Raw genomic sequence first — 16,049 nt, 5'->3', positions numbered from 1 at the left:
TTTTTTGTTTGTTTAATATAAACATTTTACTATAACCTTTTCTCATCCAAGGGCTTCAGTCATAAACCAGAGAGATTTTAAAGGCAGATGCAGATTCGTAAAGGAAGCTGTTGAGTTTGCGTGCTATAGAAAATATTTTCCTGTATAATATTAAAGCTCATGGTCTTGTTTCTAGCCAGCCTGTTTGTCATTAGGGACAATCAATGTAACCTGAATACTAACTAATTCTATTAGTTCTGTTCAGCTGAACTGTTAAGCAAAGCTGATTGTGGCAGTAGGGAGGCATTTCTTTCTATCCATGTGGGTTTTTGCCCAGCAGCAGGCTTGTAAGAGGGGCAAACTGTGCAAAATATCTCTTCCTGTCTGGTGAAGTTAACTATCCAGTAATGTGCTTTAGAAAAAATTATAAAGTGAATAAATTTTAATTAGCAGGTTTTCATCTGCTATACAGTTTAGTTCACCACTCACATACACATAATTTGTTTGTGTAAACTATAGGAAACTATGTGTGTTTATGTGGTAGACATGCATAGCTGGATCACTATGGCAAAAAGAGAACATTTCCGAGACTGTTCTTCATGAGAACCATTTAACGGAAATAATGTTGGAAAAATTTAACTCTAATGAAAGATCTTAGAAGTATAAATAATAATTTTTAGCAATAAAGTCTTGAGGGTCATTCTCTTTATTTGGCTCTGAACCTTTACAACTCATTTTAAGACACTTGAAACAATAAAAATGTTTGGTGGGGAGGAGGAGGTAGTGAGTAGAAGGACCCAAGCAAATTACTCCGTATCACCTCATACATTTGTCCAATATCTGTAAATAGGAAGGGAAGCAATTTAGACCTGATCTTGCATCAATTCTAGTCAAAGGGGGTTTTGCCATTAACTTAAATGTGACCAAGATCATGCATTACTGACATCACTAGGTGAACTTCATAAGAAAGAGCAGATATTTTGGGTTGAGCATGGGTAGGTACTTGTAGTCTTGTCATTCTCTGTTGCATTGCTGTGGACAATAACAGGCAGGGCCTGTGTTTTACAAAGACAAGTGTTGTCCCTGAAATGCCTGCTCATTAGATCAAGATGTAGTTCTGGATCTCTTGGCCTTTCACATGGTTACGGCACTTCACCCATGGTATCCACTAATCTGGAGATGAAAGTGATACTGCCTTTCTCTTCAAGATTGACGCAAATAAATTTAGAGCTCACAAGCGGCATTGGGCTCAGCCTCATTGAATGCCACTTCCCTTAAAAGGAAAGTTTAATAGTAATAATAATGGGCCCAAGTCTGCCACTGTTACTCAAGTTGTGTAATAGTGTATACCATTGGAATAAGTGTAATTATTCACTGACTAAGGCAGCAGGGAATGTGAATAAGGGTTGCAAAATTGGCATGTAATTTATTCCCCAATCTGCAGGTATATACATACGTGCTAACTTGACTCAGTGGGGCTACTCATATGCTTAAAATTATGAGTGGGTGTCAGTATTTCCAGTGTCAGAACCTAACTTTGGTACCTTTTATGAATACAGTTTGAAAGCTGATTCCTTGTGTAAACAAAGCTTAGATTCAGTAGATTTTTTTAAACGTATGTTAATATTAATCTGATGATGATTGTAACTACAAGCAAAAGTAAATGATCAGCAATCTGTAGGTAATTAAAATAAACAGATTTTATCCCCACTGTAAAATTTCTTGCGGCCCATCGAGCAGAGTGCCTGCTGACTTACCGGTTCTTTGGTTAACAGATCTGAATGAGTTTCTTTAGTTGTTCCAGACTCATGAAGATCTGGCATTGCTGCTGGGCGAAAAAGGCAAATATAATTCTTTTAATTAAAACACTCTTTATATCTCCTCAGCTGCCTTGTCCATCATCCTGGCTGTCCTAGAAACAACTTTCTTGATTTGTGCTTATTTTGTTTTGTGGTTCTTGGTGTTCTTAAACTTGTCTCGTAAATGTAGATAATTTATGGGAAAGAATTACTTATTTGGTGCTTTGCTGAGAAAGTCTTTAAAAAGACAAAAGTGAATGAAAGCAGCTAGAGCGCACATACAGGATGATGTGGCAAAGGAATTTTCTTTCATTAAAAAAAACTATGTACTTAGTGATCCTGTGAGCATATATTAGATCAAGTATACCGTTGCACTAAGAATAACTTCTTATTACTGTTGGATCTACAGTTGGATATTTTCTTATTGCTGCTCTTGGGTTTTTGTGTTCCTTTTTCTATCTTCAAAAATAGCATTGGATAAGAGATTTATGGGGGTTTGATATTATTTAACTCTAATTGTAAAAACCCAAATTTCAAAGGCCTAAATAGTGACTTAAGGTACAGTTCTCAGCAAGAGGTGGTACACAGAACTCACTACCCCAGGAGTATCCCTGGGAGGCTTGAACCTCAAATAGACCTTTCTAAGTCACAATTCCTTTCCTGCTTTGCTCTTCCTCTGGCCTACACCAGTAGCAAATTACAACAACCTCTGCATCTACAATGGTTCCCTTGTGCTGTTCTTCACACTAGGTGGCTGCAGAGCCCAGGCTCCACCCATTCCCCCACCCATCTTCTCAAAGGGAGGAAGAAGGCACTCTGTGGCAAGCGCTTGCTCATCTCTGCATGCCCAGACACAAGGTCTGAGAAAGCGGCGCTGGCATGTTGGGAATGGGTGTGATTTTACTTCCCTCGGTGGGTGAGTGTAGTCCATGTCACAATCCAGCCCTGAATTAAATTGGTTACAAACTTTTTTAGACCAAGGGATATGTCACTAATGTGGCCTATTTTGTAGCTTTAAAAGCATGGAAGTATTTGTAACTGTGACAGATATAAAGGTAATTGTGTCAGATACAAAGGCCTAAGACTTTGTTGTAATAGCATTTTCCTAGAAGTAATGGTGATGGAGTTTTTAATTTTGTACTGTATATCTTTAAAAGTGAATGAGCCTTGATTTTTGTGACTTTGCCTTCATTTCTAATCTCTTTGTGAATGAAAAGCTAGCTATACAGAGGCACAAATCCAGAAGCTTAATTCTCCATCTGATTAGAGCAAAGTCACCAACCTGATTGGTTGAAAACAACCAAAGTTCCATGGAGCAGCTTAGCCTCCTGGGAGGCCGAGTAATAATAATCAAATGAAGACATATTAAAATGTAATATTACTTCCTCTCCATGGGGACTGTATAAAAATCATAGCCAGAAACTATTCCTGTCTGCTGACTCTGTTTCAGTCTCTGATTCTCTGCCTCTGCATTTATGGCTAATGCATTTCACACAATAAACAGGGATTGTGAAGTTTTAAAAGCAAATAAATATGAAAGATCAAACATTGATTTATGACTTCCAGTGGCTTTTTATATATTTTAAACCACAGAAGGCAGAACTAGAACTGGATGCTTTGGTCTGAATAATTTCATCACCTCCCATGTCAAATCAGGGGATATATTGAGAATGTATTTTACAATTACTGAATAGACACAGTTCACGTCCCAAAAGCAAGAATTAGTCAGGTCTCTTTAACTGCCATTTCTTAAAAATCCAGTGACACAAATCATCCACAAATCAACAGCACTTTGAGCCCAACCCTGTATTCCTTGCACTCTGACAATTCCTATGAACTTCAAGTAATTTTGGCTCAGGTCACTAGTATAGTGATCAAACATCAATTTCAGTTTATTGTTGAAAATGTGTTAGTCTTAAACTTTGGACAGGAACAGTTGGGATTCATAGAGATTTAAGGCATTTGTTTGTTTGTTTGTTTGTTTGTTTAAAGGTTGTGTACAGGCTCTTGCTGACCAACTGCTTCATTCTGCTTCTGACTGTAGTCAACAGAACTTTTGCCGTTGACTTCAGTGGAGCTCAACTGGACTTCAGAAACTCAGATGCACCTGTGTCATCCAAGGGTGGGGGGCAGAGGGGAGGAAGAGAGGAGTAATGAATCCTATTTTATCCAGTTAGCACTGTTGTGCTTATTTTCAGTTTACTGGAAGATGCTGGCGATATGATATAACAAACTTAGAGCCCAATCCCGGAAACACACCTGTGAGCAACTTTGTTTAAGTATGTAAATGTTTGCAGGATTATATAGTTTTTCTGATGATGAATGTGTCTGGTTGCCTGGGATAGACCACACTGAGAATGCCACACTCAGGACAGACTGCAAGAAACTCCCCCACACTGCAGAAAATCCCGCCGACATAGCACTGTCCACAGTGGCACTTCTGTGAGTGTAACTTATGTTGGTCAAGGGTTGCATTTTTTCATACCTCTGAGCAAATTAAGTTTTACTGACAAAAGTGCTAGTGAAGACATAGCCTACCTTGTGGGTGTCACCCCAAGAACAAACATCTGAGATACAAATACATAGCAAATATTCATCACTTCAGATACAGTGATGATACATGGATTTAACCAGGGTAATCATACTTGACAGTTTGCAACTTTTCCATTGACACCTTACATGATACACTTTGTACAAGATTTGTTGCAATTGTATAGCAGTGGTAGGAACAACGATACAAATGGTCATCTTCAAGCATACAGCATCATGGTCAACATTTAACTCGAGCCTAATAAATTAAACATTCATTGCAAATTTATTAATTATTTTAAAAAATTCTTAGGAATCAGGATGCAACATTAATGTAATTAGAACTCCAGGGACAGGGTTACCCACCTGAAGTGTGTGTGTGTGTGTGTGTAATGGAGGAGGTTTAGATCACCGGAGGTGTAATTTTCACTCAGAGATCAAATATAAAGACAGCTGCAAGTGTTTTAGGAATATTTTGCACTTGTTCCCTTGTTTGACTTCTGCATACTGAGCTTTTGACAGGAAACAGTGTTTTCTCTGATATCCCATGTTATTTTTCTCTCTCAGTGAAAATCCTTCATCTTCTTGAATCTTAAAACTGTTTAAAACTGCCCCTTCTTCCTCCCCACACACTGGGATATGTGAGGTGATATCTTGAAATCCATAATGAAATTTTTCAAATAATTTCCTCCAGCAGTCTTGGCTAATTGTTAGTTTAATTAAGGGGAGAAGTTACTTTGCCACTGGAATATACTTAACTGAATACTCCTCCTTCCACAGGATATGGTGTTATCTCCCCTAAACTGTAACATCAGCTTTCAGAAAACCCCTTGAAGGACTGTGGAAAAAGTGAATACTCCTGTAAATTCATTCATCCAGCATCAAAGCTATGAAAGCATTCTTTTAGTAAGGAAGCAAGGCAGTTTGAACTCTGAAAAGCACACACCAGCTTCACTGTAATATTGGGTTATCTTGATGGAGGCTGGGCATTGTAATAGTTTTGCATTCCTTACTTTCCTTATATTAGACTGAGGTTAAACTGTGGGTCTTCTAATTTTATTGTGGTCTCTGACAGTGTAGGTTAAATCAGACAAATTTTTAAAGGGTGCTGATATGAGAAGGGGCTGTACTCTATTCAATTAAAATCTGAGAAAGTGGAGTTTAAAGTGATTGTGAATCCCTGTAACCTAGATATAAAAAACAAAAATGAAAACTCACACACACACAAAAAAAGCAAAATAAAGTCAGTGTTTATTAGCTGTACTCTCAGCTGATGCTCAGTTTTGATATTTCTATTTACTACTTTTTCCCCGTCCTTGTGTCTCTACATTGGCAAATAGGTCATAAAAAACACTTTCAGTGAAGACACATTTGATTTATGTCCAGAACTAGTTCTTAGTATTGATTTTTTTTCTCTCTGGAAAACAAAACAAAAAAACCCCAAACTATATGTCTCCATTATTTTCTGAGTCTGGCAATGCAATGGCACATTTCAGATCTCCTTTTATCTTAAATTACTTATTGTGGTGTGGGTTGCTGGGTTTTACTTTTTTCATTTTGAAAACTTTTTTAAAGAAAAGATTAGAAATAAAAACAAACTGAAGTTTTAGTAACTTTCTTTGTGATGATTGTGCAGTGAGGGAGGGGAAAACAAGATTAGTTGTACAGGGGGGGAAAACCCAGGGTGGCCTAAATATAAGGAAAGGAAAGTATAGAAGAAGGAGTAACGAGTTGGAAATTTTATATGATGGGGGGAAAACAGGTTACACACAAAAGAGGCAGAAGTGGAAGAAAAACAAGAAGTGGATCACAGGATAGGAAGGTAGGTTCAGTGTAAAGGGTATACAGCTAAGGAGAAGATGAAAGCAGAAAAAATATTAACATGGGGCTGGGAAGACACTGTGAAGCAAGTAGGAAATACAAATAAGCTATATTAAAAGCAAATCCCAGAGGAAGTTGAAAGGAGAGGGAAGGAGAACTGAAAACAAAGAGCTGGACAGTGTGAGGCCCTTGCTGAATTAGGTCCTCAGATGAAAAGACTGAGTCTAGAGAAAGGAAAGTGCTGTTTAATTTAAGCAGTCCATGGGAATCCCAACAAGTAATACAATTGGTATCTATTATTTATTTTTTTGCACTAGGTGGTCGGGATCTGTGTGTGTGTGTGTGTGTTTTGGGAGATGAAGGGAAATGGACAAAACACTCATACACATCATGAAATGAAGTAGATTTAGAATCATCCCCCACTATTTAATACTGCATTATTGTTAATGTATCTGGTTAATCTGCAGTGTTGTCTGTCAGGAGCTAGTAAGGGATGCAATACGTTGTAGTCCTAAGAATACAATACAGTAAAGTATTAGTGTAGCATGAAAGAAAACTGATGCTCCCCTCTCCCCCCAGAATATTTGGTGATGGAGTACAATCATGTAGACTCTGACTTGATATGTATGAGTTCCCAAAGTGAGTTGTACTTCATACACAAATCAGATTGCAATACCAGCTAGCAGTGGGCTGCAAGTGGGTATGTGGAGTTTAAGCAAGCATACAGATAAGAAAACAATTTAAACATGGGGGAGACACTCGTTTGTTTGTAGAAGCTGAAAGGTTTCTGTTAAAGTAGAACATTTTTTTAAAGCCCTAAGTAAAATAAGATTGTATTTAAAAAAAATAAAATACTGTTTTCCAACCAGTGTGGAATCTCAGATTTCACTTTGTCTTTTGTATGTGTGCATTTCCTTAAACAGGAGATCTTTTACAGAGGAAGCAGGTGTACTGTGGTGATTATTTATGATGTTGCTTTAAAAAAAGAAGAAGAGTGAATTAAGTACTTTGCTCCTTTGAGCCTGGCAGGGCTTCTTTTTCAGCTGACCCCATTACCTTTATTTGGAAGGTGATGCCATTTTATCCAGGGGCATAATAGAAAGTCACTCAATTGTGCATAGAAGAAAAAGTGGCTGAGTAAATTTGAAACCTGATAAGTCATTCCAGCGTTTGTATATAATGTATGACTTACCAATGTATTCATTCTTTTGGCTTTCAACATTTCACAGCTTTTCATAGGTCAACCTGAGCAACAAGAACAGATTCCAGTAGATTAAAGGAATCCCTGTTTTCAGGCACTCATATTCACATCACTTTGCCTACTGATTTCCTGAAATCTCTTTTTGTTTGTTTTTGTTTTTCTTTGATCAGCAACATCAAATGGGTCTTTAGAGGGCCTGGATAACCAGGAGGGAGGGGTGTGCCAGACAAAAGCCATGAAGATCCTCATGAAAGTTGGACAAGGTAAAGACCATCTGCTGTTTCATGAAATCACTTTGATCAGTCTCAGTACCCCACTTAGTGTGCAGGCTTCTTTTAATAGCATAGAACAGAGTGCCAACTGAGTCTAGTTTGGTCATTCTTCCCTTAGATTTTGAGAGCAAAGCCTATTTTCTGTACCTAAGCTACTGACAGATTTCTACAAGAGGAGCGCTAGTGTAATAAGATCTCTTTATTGTAGAGCTCTCTAGAAGGGAAGGACAGCCAGTAATAATGCGTTTCAGTCATTTTTATTTTAAAAACAAAACCACAACTTCACAGTTCATAATTATTTGGAATAAATGAAAGGAGAAAAGCTAATGTTTCTGTAGTTTTCTTATTATGAATTCTAACTACAGAAGAGGTTTTTGTTCATTGTCTCTTTTTATATATAGATAACCTATTGTGCAGAAAGAAAGAATTATTCTTCTAATTAGAAGTTGGTTTAGGAGTCACTCAACTTGCTCAGTTAAACTGAAATGTCATCTGCAAAGCTTTTCTTGCCAATTACAGGAATCCCTATAGTTTCTGCAGATGGCCTCACAATCTAAACCTCTGAAAAAAATCAATTTTGCTTTAAAAGGAGAATTATATTCTTCTATCTCATAGCCCTTTTCATAAAGAGTCTTCTATTCAAAGCTAGTCCTATCTCATGGTATTTGGCAGCCTTATAAAGCTTAATCTCTTCAGTTGTCTAAACTGAAATCAGTCATTTTTCTTTCTTACAGATCCCAATTCTGCTGGATCACCCCGTAATACTGATCCAACTAAGCGTCCCGAACAAGAAGCTGGTACCAACGGGAAAAGCTCCACAACAAGTCCATTTGTAAAGGATAATTCAGGTACACAGCGGGGTTTTTTGGTCTTTTTGGCCATTTTAAGCGATTTTTTTCCATTCCTTACATCATTATTTTAGCCCTGGAATTTGTTTAAAGCAAACATTTGCATAGTGAGGTCAAACAAAACTGGGTTCTGATGCACCAGTGGATGGTAGCTAGAAGCTGTGCATTTTGGCCACTGCACAGCACACAGTGCCCCATCTCATTTTGCAGTTGGAGTAAATTACATCTTCTAAGAAAATCATTCATTTCCTGGAAAGTTTTTGGGTAGTAGTTTCTCTGAATAGCTTTACAGTGGTAAGTGTTGCCTCATGTTTAGTACCCTGGCAGATGAGAGAATATTTCTATCTTTCTCTTCCCATCTGATACATTATTAAGAGGTTGTCAACAGCCATTTGTAAGGTTTATTTTAATGCATGTATAATTAATGCTCTAATCTCTTATCTGATCTTATAAAGTCTACAAATGACTGATGGATCCTTCACTAAATTTAAAGGTTTTTAAAAAATGTATCTTTTTAACATGAGGATCTCATAGTTTTCAGCCCAATATCTTCAAACTGCTTTTCACGCTTTAAGTGAACAAAAAAAAAAATAAACAAGGTCACTGTGAAAGATAGCAAATTTAGAATATTACAAAGCCAAACTGGTTATCAGTCGACTCTGGGTTCTCACCAATGGCTTCAAGTCTGTCCTCGCTGGCTACATTATTTGCTACCCTGCTAATGAACCTTTGAGATGGCAGTTGTTGAGCAGGCGTCAGCAATTCTGTGCTAAGGTTATTGTAGCCAGAGTTGATAGTTATGTGAATTTAGCATCCGCAGCATTTTTCCATCTGGAACTGAGCATGAAGAGAGGGAAGTTATTTCCAACTTTCTAAGTAAGAATTCATTGAATTCTTGTGACAAACTGATAATGCGATGATGCCACGCACTCAGCAGGCTGTTCAGAGTGAGAGCTTTTTTCTGCCTTCCAAATGTATTTTTTTTAAATAAATGTAATTTAAATAATAAAAACTAGTTGCATGATAAACATTTTACCTATCTCCCCTGCTGCCTCAAGCTTCCTTGTTTCATTAGTAAGCAAAAAGTAGATGCAGTCAGTGGTTTAATTTAAACTAGTGTCTGAAAGAGAAAGTAGCAAGATTATGATACCAAAGTGTCAGCTGTCCTGAGACTTGTCATTTCCCTGTTTTCCCCTATTTGCTGCCTTGAGCTGGCCAGCATCTGTTAAAAGATGCAGAATGTATCAAAGGCTGCCTTGTCAGTCCCAGGCCTTGCTGCTGATGGATGATGATATATGAAAAGAAAACAATGCGGTTTGGGAGCAGCATAAAAGTAAGACCAACAGACACAAAGTCTTGTTTAATATTGATTGCTGACTTCAGCTGTTTGCATTTAGCTACCTAACAGGGTAATTGGTTTGTCAAAGTTTAGCTGCCAGTTAATTCTTCCAGTCCTGCTGAGTCTTCACATTTTTAAGCACCGTAAAATGGTCACAGGCCAGCGATAACTTTTCTTTGTGTTTTCCTCTCTTTCTAGGATCCAGCACAGATGGCAGCAAGGCTGGACATTCCAGTATACTTGGTTCAGAGGTGGCCTTATTTGCAGGGATTGCATCAGGGTGCATCATTTTCATCGTCATCATAATCACTTTGGTGGTTCTTTTATTGAAGTACCGGAGAAGACACAGGAAGCATTCACCCCAGCACACTACAACCCTGTCACTTAGTACGTTAGCCACCCCAAAACGTAGTGGCAACAACAATGGTTCTGAGCCCAGTGACATTATCATTCCTCTAAGGACTGCAGACAGTGTTTTTTGCCCTCACTATGAAAAGGTTAGCGGAGACTATGGACATCCAGTGTATATAGTTCAAGAGATGCCTCCTCAGAGTCCAGCAAACATTTACTACAAAGTCTGACAAACTGTGGTACCTTTGAGTTATAGAGGAAACTTACTGGTCAGATGCTTTCTGTTGGGGTTTGTGATGACCCCCTGTGCGCTAGTATTGACTCAGGCACAGGGGGGAAAGGCAACACCCTTTTCTCAGAGAGCCTTCTTGAGCTGGACAGCTTATCTAGTCTGTAGAATTCCTGTCTCAGTGAACAAACATTCACTAAAAGCTGGAAGACTTTCCGTAGAAGATACCCATTCTCCGATTGCTGTATTCTTGTTACATTCATCATCCTCGAAGCCATGTGCTGCAGGCATCCAGGCATGTACAAAAGCCAAGGGAAGATGGAGTGATTTGTGGACGTTTAATAGTTCTAGGCATTCTGGGAAGGTCCTTTAGGATATCAGGCTTGAAATGCAATCTTACGACTTTTTGTGTCTCTCTCTCAGTGCAGACTGGATTTGTCACACAGACCTCGGCATCTAAGTAAGACTTTTAAATTCTCTTGCTTTTAGTCCATCACTGTTACATTTATTTCTGTAGTCCAGGGTTCTGCCATCCTTCACATAAGATTTCCTTTCACTCCACCTCCTGCATCACTAATGGAACATTAACATTTGGAGTGCCATGCTCCATCCATCTGCTACAGCAGCCTCTCTCGAATGGGTAATACATTAATAGAAACTGTGTTTGCTAATAAGGAGCCTTCCAGCCAAAAGTTAGGCTGTCAATGAAGTCAAGACCAGGATTGGACGGTGGCAAGGAAGGGCTGACTGCAATTGCAGTTGAATGCTGCTGCCTCTGAACTAGAAGCTGGAAAGAAACATAATATAGGTAGCACAGCACTTTGGTGTGCTAAGTTTTAAGAGGCAAGTAGGAGACACAACACGCGCAGTGGATTAGGGCCGCATTTGAAGGAGTTCACAGTTATCAAATAGCAATGTGCAGAAAAAAATAGTACCTTCAATACAGTAGGACAAAGGGGTATTGTTAGTAAATGAATGAACAAGCCTGGAGGACAAGACAATAGCAGGTCCCTGATGATGTATTAGGGCAGAACTGTTGTGGTACTGGCAATAAGATATACAGCTTGGACGCTGTTGCAAAATCGTAGTCTGCTTTGGATGACTTTTTAAGCAGACTCAGCTGCTATACTTATCACATTTTACTAAACACAGGGAAAGCATTTAAGAAAATAGCGGAGAGCCAAATCTGACTTAGATGATTATAAGCCAAAGGTTCAAAAGAGCAGTAATTCCATCACCAATGGAGTTATTAAATACATTCGCATCTCTCCAAATAGATCAGGATTTTGTTTCTGATTGAGCCTTTTGACTCTTTGGTTTATGGTAGGGCTGTCCCTGCACAGTGCAGTGTAGGTACGGTGACTGACACAGCAGTTCATTGGTGCTCTGTTTCAAAGTTAAAGCACATATGGAAAACCTCTTACCATAAGGATAAAATAAATTATGACACTGAGAGGGAGAAGGACGATATGACTTATTTATAATAGGTGTATAGAACACAAGGAATATAAAATGAAAGATTGTTTTTCTAATATATATTTTGAGATTGCACAGAATCTACACCAGAAGATGTGAAATTAATTTGTGGCAATTAAATGATCTTAATTTCTCAGCATTAAAAAATAAAAATTGGATGACTGCTTGTGGGAAAAAACAACTTCATTCCAAAAATAACAATAATGAGAGCAAATACAAAAATAACAAAGCCCTATTAAGGCATCTCACATAACAGTAGACGAGGAAACACAAGCCCAGAAATCCAGGAAATCAATGTCACCGAATCATATATTTAACAATGACAAGATGTTCTGGCATTTATTTTCTGTGTTGTGTTTTCCCTTGCCTTATGGACTGAAGTGTTCTGTAGATTTCAGCAGGTCACAGAGAAGGGGAGTTTCAGGTTAAAGTTTGTCTGCTTTAGCATGTTTTCCCCCCCCCCATCCCCCACGCTGAACAAAAAAAAAGAATCCTACTTTTTATGTGCTATGCAAAATAGACATCTTTAACATAGTCATGTTACTATGGTAACACTTGGCTTTCCGAACGGGAAAGAAAACGTAGCAACAGCATTTTAAGGTTCTCAAACCTCCAGCGAGCACCTGCAAAAAAAAAAAAAAAAAAATGAACTGTCATAGAAACGATTACTCTCTCTATTTCCTGAACCTGAAAATGATGTTGGTCAAAAAGGAGGAAAAAAGAGAAAAGAAAAACGCATGGTTCTGTGGAAGGTTACCATGGTGACTAACTACAGTACATATGTAATTCTTTCCAACAACCCCTCCTTTCTGTGAATCCATCCATACAAGATTTTCTTGTAAGTCATTAAGATTTTATTTTGCAGGAGGGGGAGAAAGGGGAAAGATAGGCATCGTGAGTCTGATTTTAATTAAATCAAGTGTATGTTTCATCAGTTGGCTACATTCTGGTTATGTACTAAACTGTGGGGGAAAAAAAAAATCAGATGAATGGATGAAGAGCAACCTGCAACCAATTGAAAACAATGTACCGTGCTTCTGTTTTGTGTTTGGTGCAGCATTATGACAATCTACCAACTGTTCCTTTATTTGACGTTGGTTCAGCTTTGAAAAGTTACTGTAAATGCCTTGCTTGTATTATCATCCCTAGTCTCCCGACTTGGAATTTGCACCATCATGTCGAAGTGAAGATGCTGTAAATAGGTTCAGATTTACTGTATATGGATTTGGGGTGTTACAGTAGCCTTATTCACCTTTTTAAATAAAAAAATACACATGAAAACAAGATAGAAATGGCTTTTCTTAACCAGATTGTGTATATAGAGCAATGTTGGTTTTTTATAAAGTCTAAGCAAGATGTTTTGTATAAAATTTGAATTTTGCAATGTATTTAGCTACAGCTTGTTTAAAGGCAGTGTCATTCCCCTTTGCACTGTATTGAGGAAAAAATGGTATAAAAGGTTGCCAAATTGCTGCATATTTGTGCTGTAAGTGTGTACCATGAATATTTATTTAAGGATTTCTTTGTCCAGTTTGTAAGTAACACAGTATTACGCTTGAGTTATAAATAATTTCTTTCTTTCTTTCTTTCCTTTTTTTTAACTAGCCTGTCATAGGTTTGAAATCTGCTTTAGTTCCACGTTGCAATTAGCCCCCAGAAAATGAAAATTATGAAAATCACATTCCACGTCTGTTTCAAACTGAATTTGTTCTTAAAAAAATAAAATATTTTTTTCCTATGGAAATCTTGCCTTCTAAGTATTTTCTTTAGTTTTTGATTATTTATTTTTTTCCTTTTTCCTTAGTTTTCTTTTTCTTTTTTTTTTAAAAACTCTCCACAGCTACTAGTGATCTATAGGGTGAACTTAAGTCTATTTTCGTTTCAAATTAGGGCCCTGATCCTGCAACCTGATTCGTATAGGCTGATCATTATGCCCACGTGGAGCCCACGTGAAGTCAGTGGGTGCCATTAAGACATAGGGGCCTACTAACATGGATCAGCTTGCAGAACAGGGAGTCTGGTGTCTGACCTGCAGACACTTAACTTGAAGTCAGTGGGATTTCTCAGGGTCCCAGTGCTCCCAATACTTACGCACATGTTTAACTTTACTATCTGTGAGTAGTCCTAGTGAAATCAGTGGGACTATTCACGTCAATAAAGTTAAAGTGCATAAGATTTTCCAGGATTGGGTCCTATGATATACAAACTAACACAAGCCTTAATACAGAATATGTGTGTGTGCTGCTCTATAATTTTCACTTAAACAACTGACACCCACACTTAACAAATACTGTCATTTTTTCCACAAAGCCCAGTCACCATGAGAGCACATAATTTGAACAGTCATCTGTAGAGTAATATATGGGGAGGCCTGAGGAGGGGAAAGATGCCTTTGTCACTTTAACAATTGATGCCAAGTTGTCTTACGAGTTTCCATTTGAGAAAGGCAGCTAGTTATTCATAGCTTTTGGTTGTGTAATTCCCATTTGTCAAATTATTTGTCTTTGCTGAATAATCAAGGAAAGAACGGTTGACAGGTGAAAAATAAACTTATAGGTGAAGCATGAAATGCAGTGACACTTTTTTTATACTGGACTTAAGGGAAGCCTAGAGAATGTCAGTGACTTTAATTTGCTGTGCTATAGACTCCCTGTATGACCTTGAGCCAGTCACTTGGGCCCTCCTCCAGCAAAGCACTTAAGCATATGTATAACTAAGCATGTGAGCAGTCCCATTGACTTCTCAGGCCAGTCACTTGGGCCTGATCCTATAAAATCTTAGGCATGTAGATGACTTTACTTGGGACTACTTGTGCTTAAAGTTACCGGGATGCTTTGCTGGGCCAGGACTTTAGTCTCCCTGTCTCCACTTCCTAGCTGTATATGGGGTAACAATATTTCACTATCTTACTAGGGTATCATGAGAGTATACGTTCCCCATCATGAGGTGCTGAGATACTCTGCTGATAGGGTGGGAGGCATATAAATAAACAGATAGACACTACATTCAGCCTGTTACATTTCTTTGGCGAACGGTATGTGCCTTATAGAAGTACACCCAACATCAAGCTACTGACTTACAGCTCATCTTTTAGAACATGCGGAGAAAAAAATGTACTTGCGTTTTTGCACTGCTGCTGACACTGCACTATTAATTATCAAACAAGCACAAAATCAAAATTTACTGCCCTCATTATGAAGCCTGGTTCCGCAGCAGGAGTCTATCTGAGTCAATAGGCTCTGCTAAGTGGAAAATAAAATTATAATGTACAGTTGTTATCCATCTAAAGTAGAGTAAGAACCTATTACATAAAATATTGTCTCACAGAGTAAGTGTAGCAAAATGTTACTACCTATGTCTGAAGTGTTCTCTCTTTTTTTGAACATTGCAATGTTGCATCAATCAAATGCTCACGCAGTGAGTGACACACTTTGATTCTATGAATACTGTAAATTCCCTTTCTGCAGAAAATTTACTCATTCAAAAACTGGTGTAATGGTTAGCAACAGAAATGAGAAAAGTCAATAAAATATGGAAAATGACTTTTGAAGGATGATCTTGGTCTTTGTAGCCACCAAAGATAAAATTGGGAGTGGGGCAGGAACAAACCCTGGTGTGGTAAAATACAAAACACACGAGTGACACAGTTGCTACTTCAATATCTGAAGCATCAGATTACAGGTAGGGTGATGACTTTTTGGAAAAAGAAGGGAACTGGGAGTTAGAACTCCTTGGTTCTTTTGCCACGGATGGACTGCATGGCCTTGGTTGTTGACTCTTCTGTAGTTTGTAAAATGAGATATTATCTACATGCAATTTAACTCACAGGCATGCTCTGAGGCTTAATTAATCAGGGCTTCATGTTCCTCTTAGTAGTTGTCAGACAGGTAATGGCGATGATGGAAAGAAGAATGATAGGAGGCGTGGCGTTCACATGGCATTTTCCTATTTGTGCATGGAACTTCTGCCCATGCTAAAAGTGGGAACAGAGCCTAACAGCCTTGCCAAACATAGGCAAGGTTCTACCCACACATGGTGGAGATGGAGAACAGGTCCTGAAGAAGGATGGGGTGGAGCTGAGGGGAGAAGAATCTGCTTGAGCAGTGCTGGGAATGGCAGGGACGGGTGCAGAGAAGAATCAGTAATTGTGAAAGCAGTGGGGAGCCAAACTGCACCTAGATGTCAGACCCAGTTCTGGGGGTAGC

General features: G+C 38.4%; 1 protein-coding gene across 1 annotated transcript in view; it reads left to right on the top strand.

Moving 5' to 3' along the window:
* Positions 1-13,570, top strand: part of EFNB2 (ephrin B2) — a 50,679-nt gene extending 37,109 nt beyond the window's left edge. Inside the window, exons 3-5 of the mRNA XM_073349373.1 lie at positions 7,500-7,592; positions 8,336-8,449; positions 9,987-13,570. Coding sequence (XP_073205474.1) covers positions 7,500-7,592; positions 8,336-8,449; positions 9,987-10,369 — 590 coding nt within the window. The 3' untranslated portion in view covers positions 10,370-13,570. The remainder of the gene's footprint in view (positions 1-7,499; positions 7,593-8,335; positions 8,450-9,986) is intronic.
* The last annotated feature ends 2,479 nt before the right edge of the window (positions 13,571-16,049 follow it).

Source organism: Lepidochelys kempii, chromosome 1 (genome assembly GCF_965140265.1).
Source record: "Lepidochelys kempii isolate rLepKem1 chromosome 1, rLepKem1.hap2, whole genome shotgun sequence".
In the NCBI taxonomy this organism is placed as follows: Eukaryota; Metazoa; Chordata; order Testudines; family Cheloniidae; genus Lepidochelys; species Lepidochelys kempii.
The sequence above is the reverse complement of the archived record's forward strand: the minus strand, read 5'-3'. Positions and strand labels throughout refer to the sequence as shown.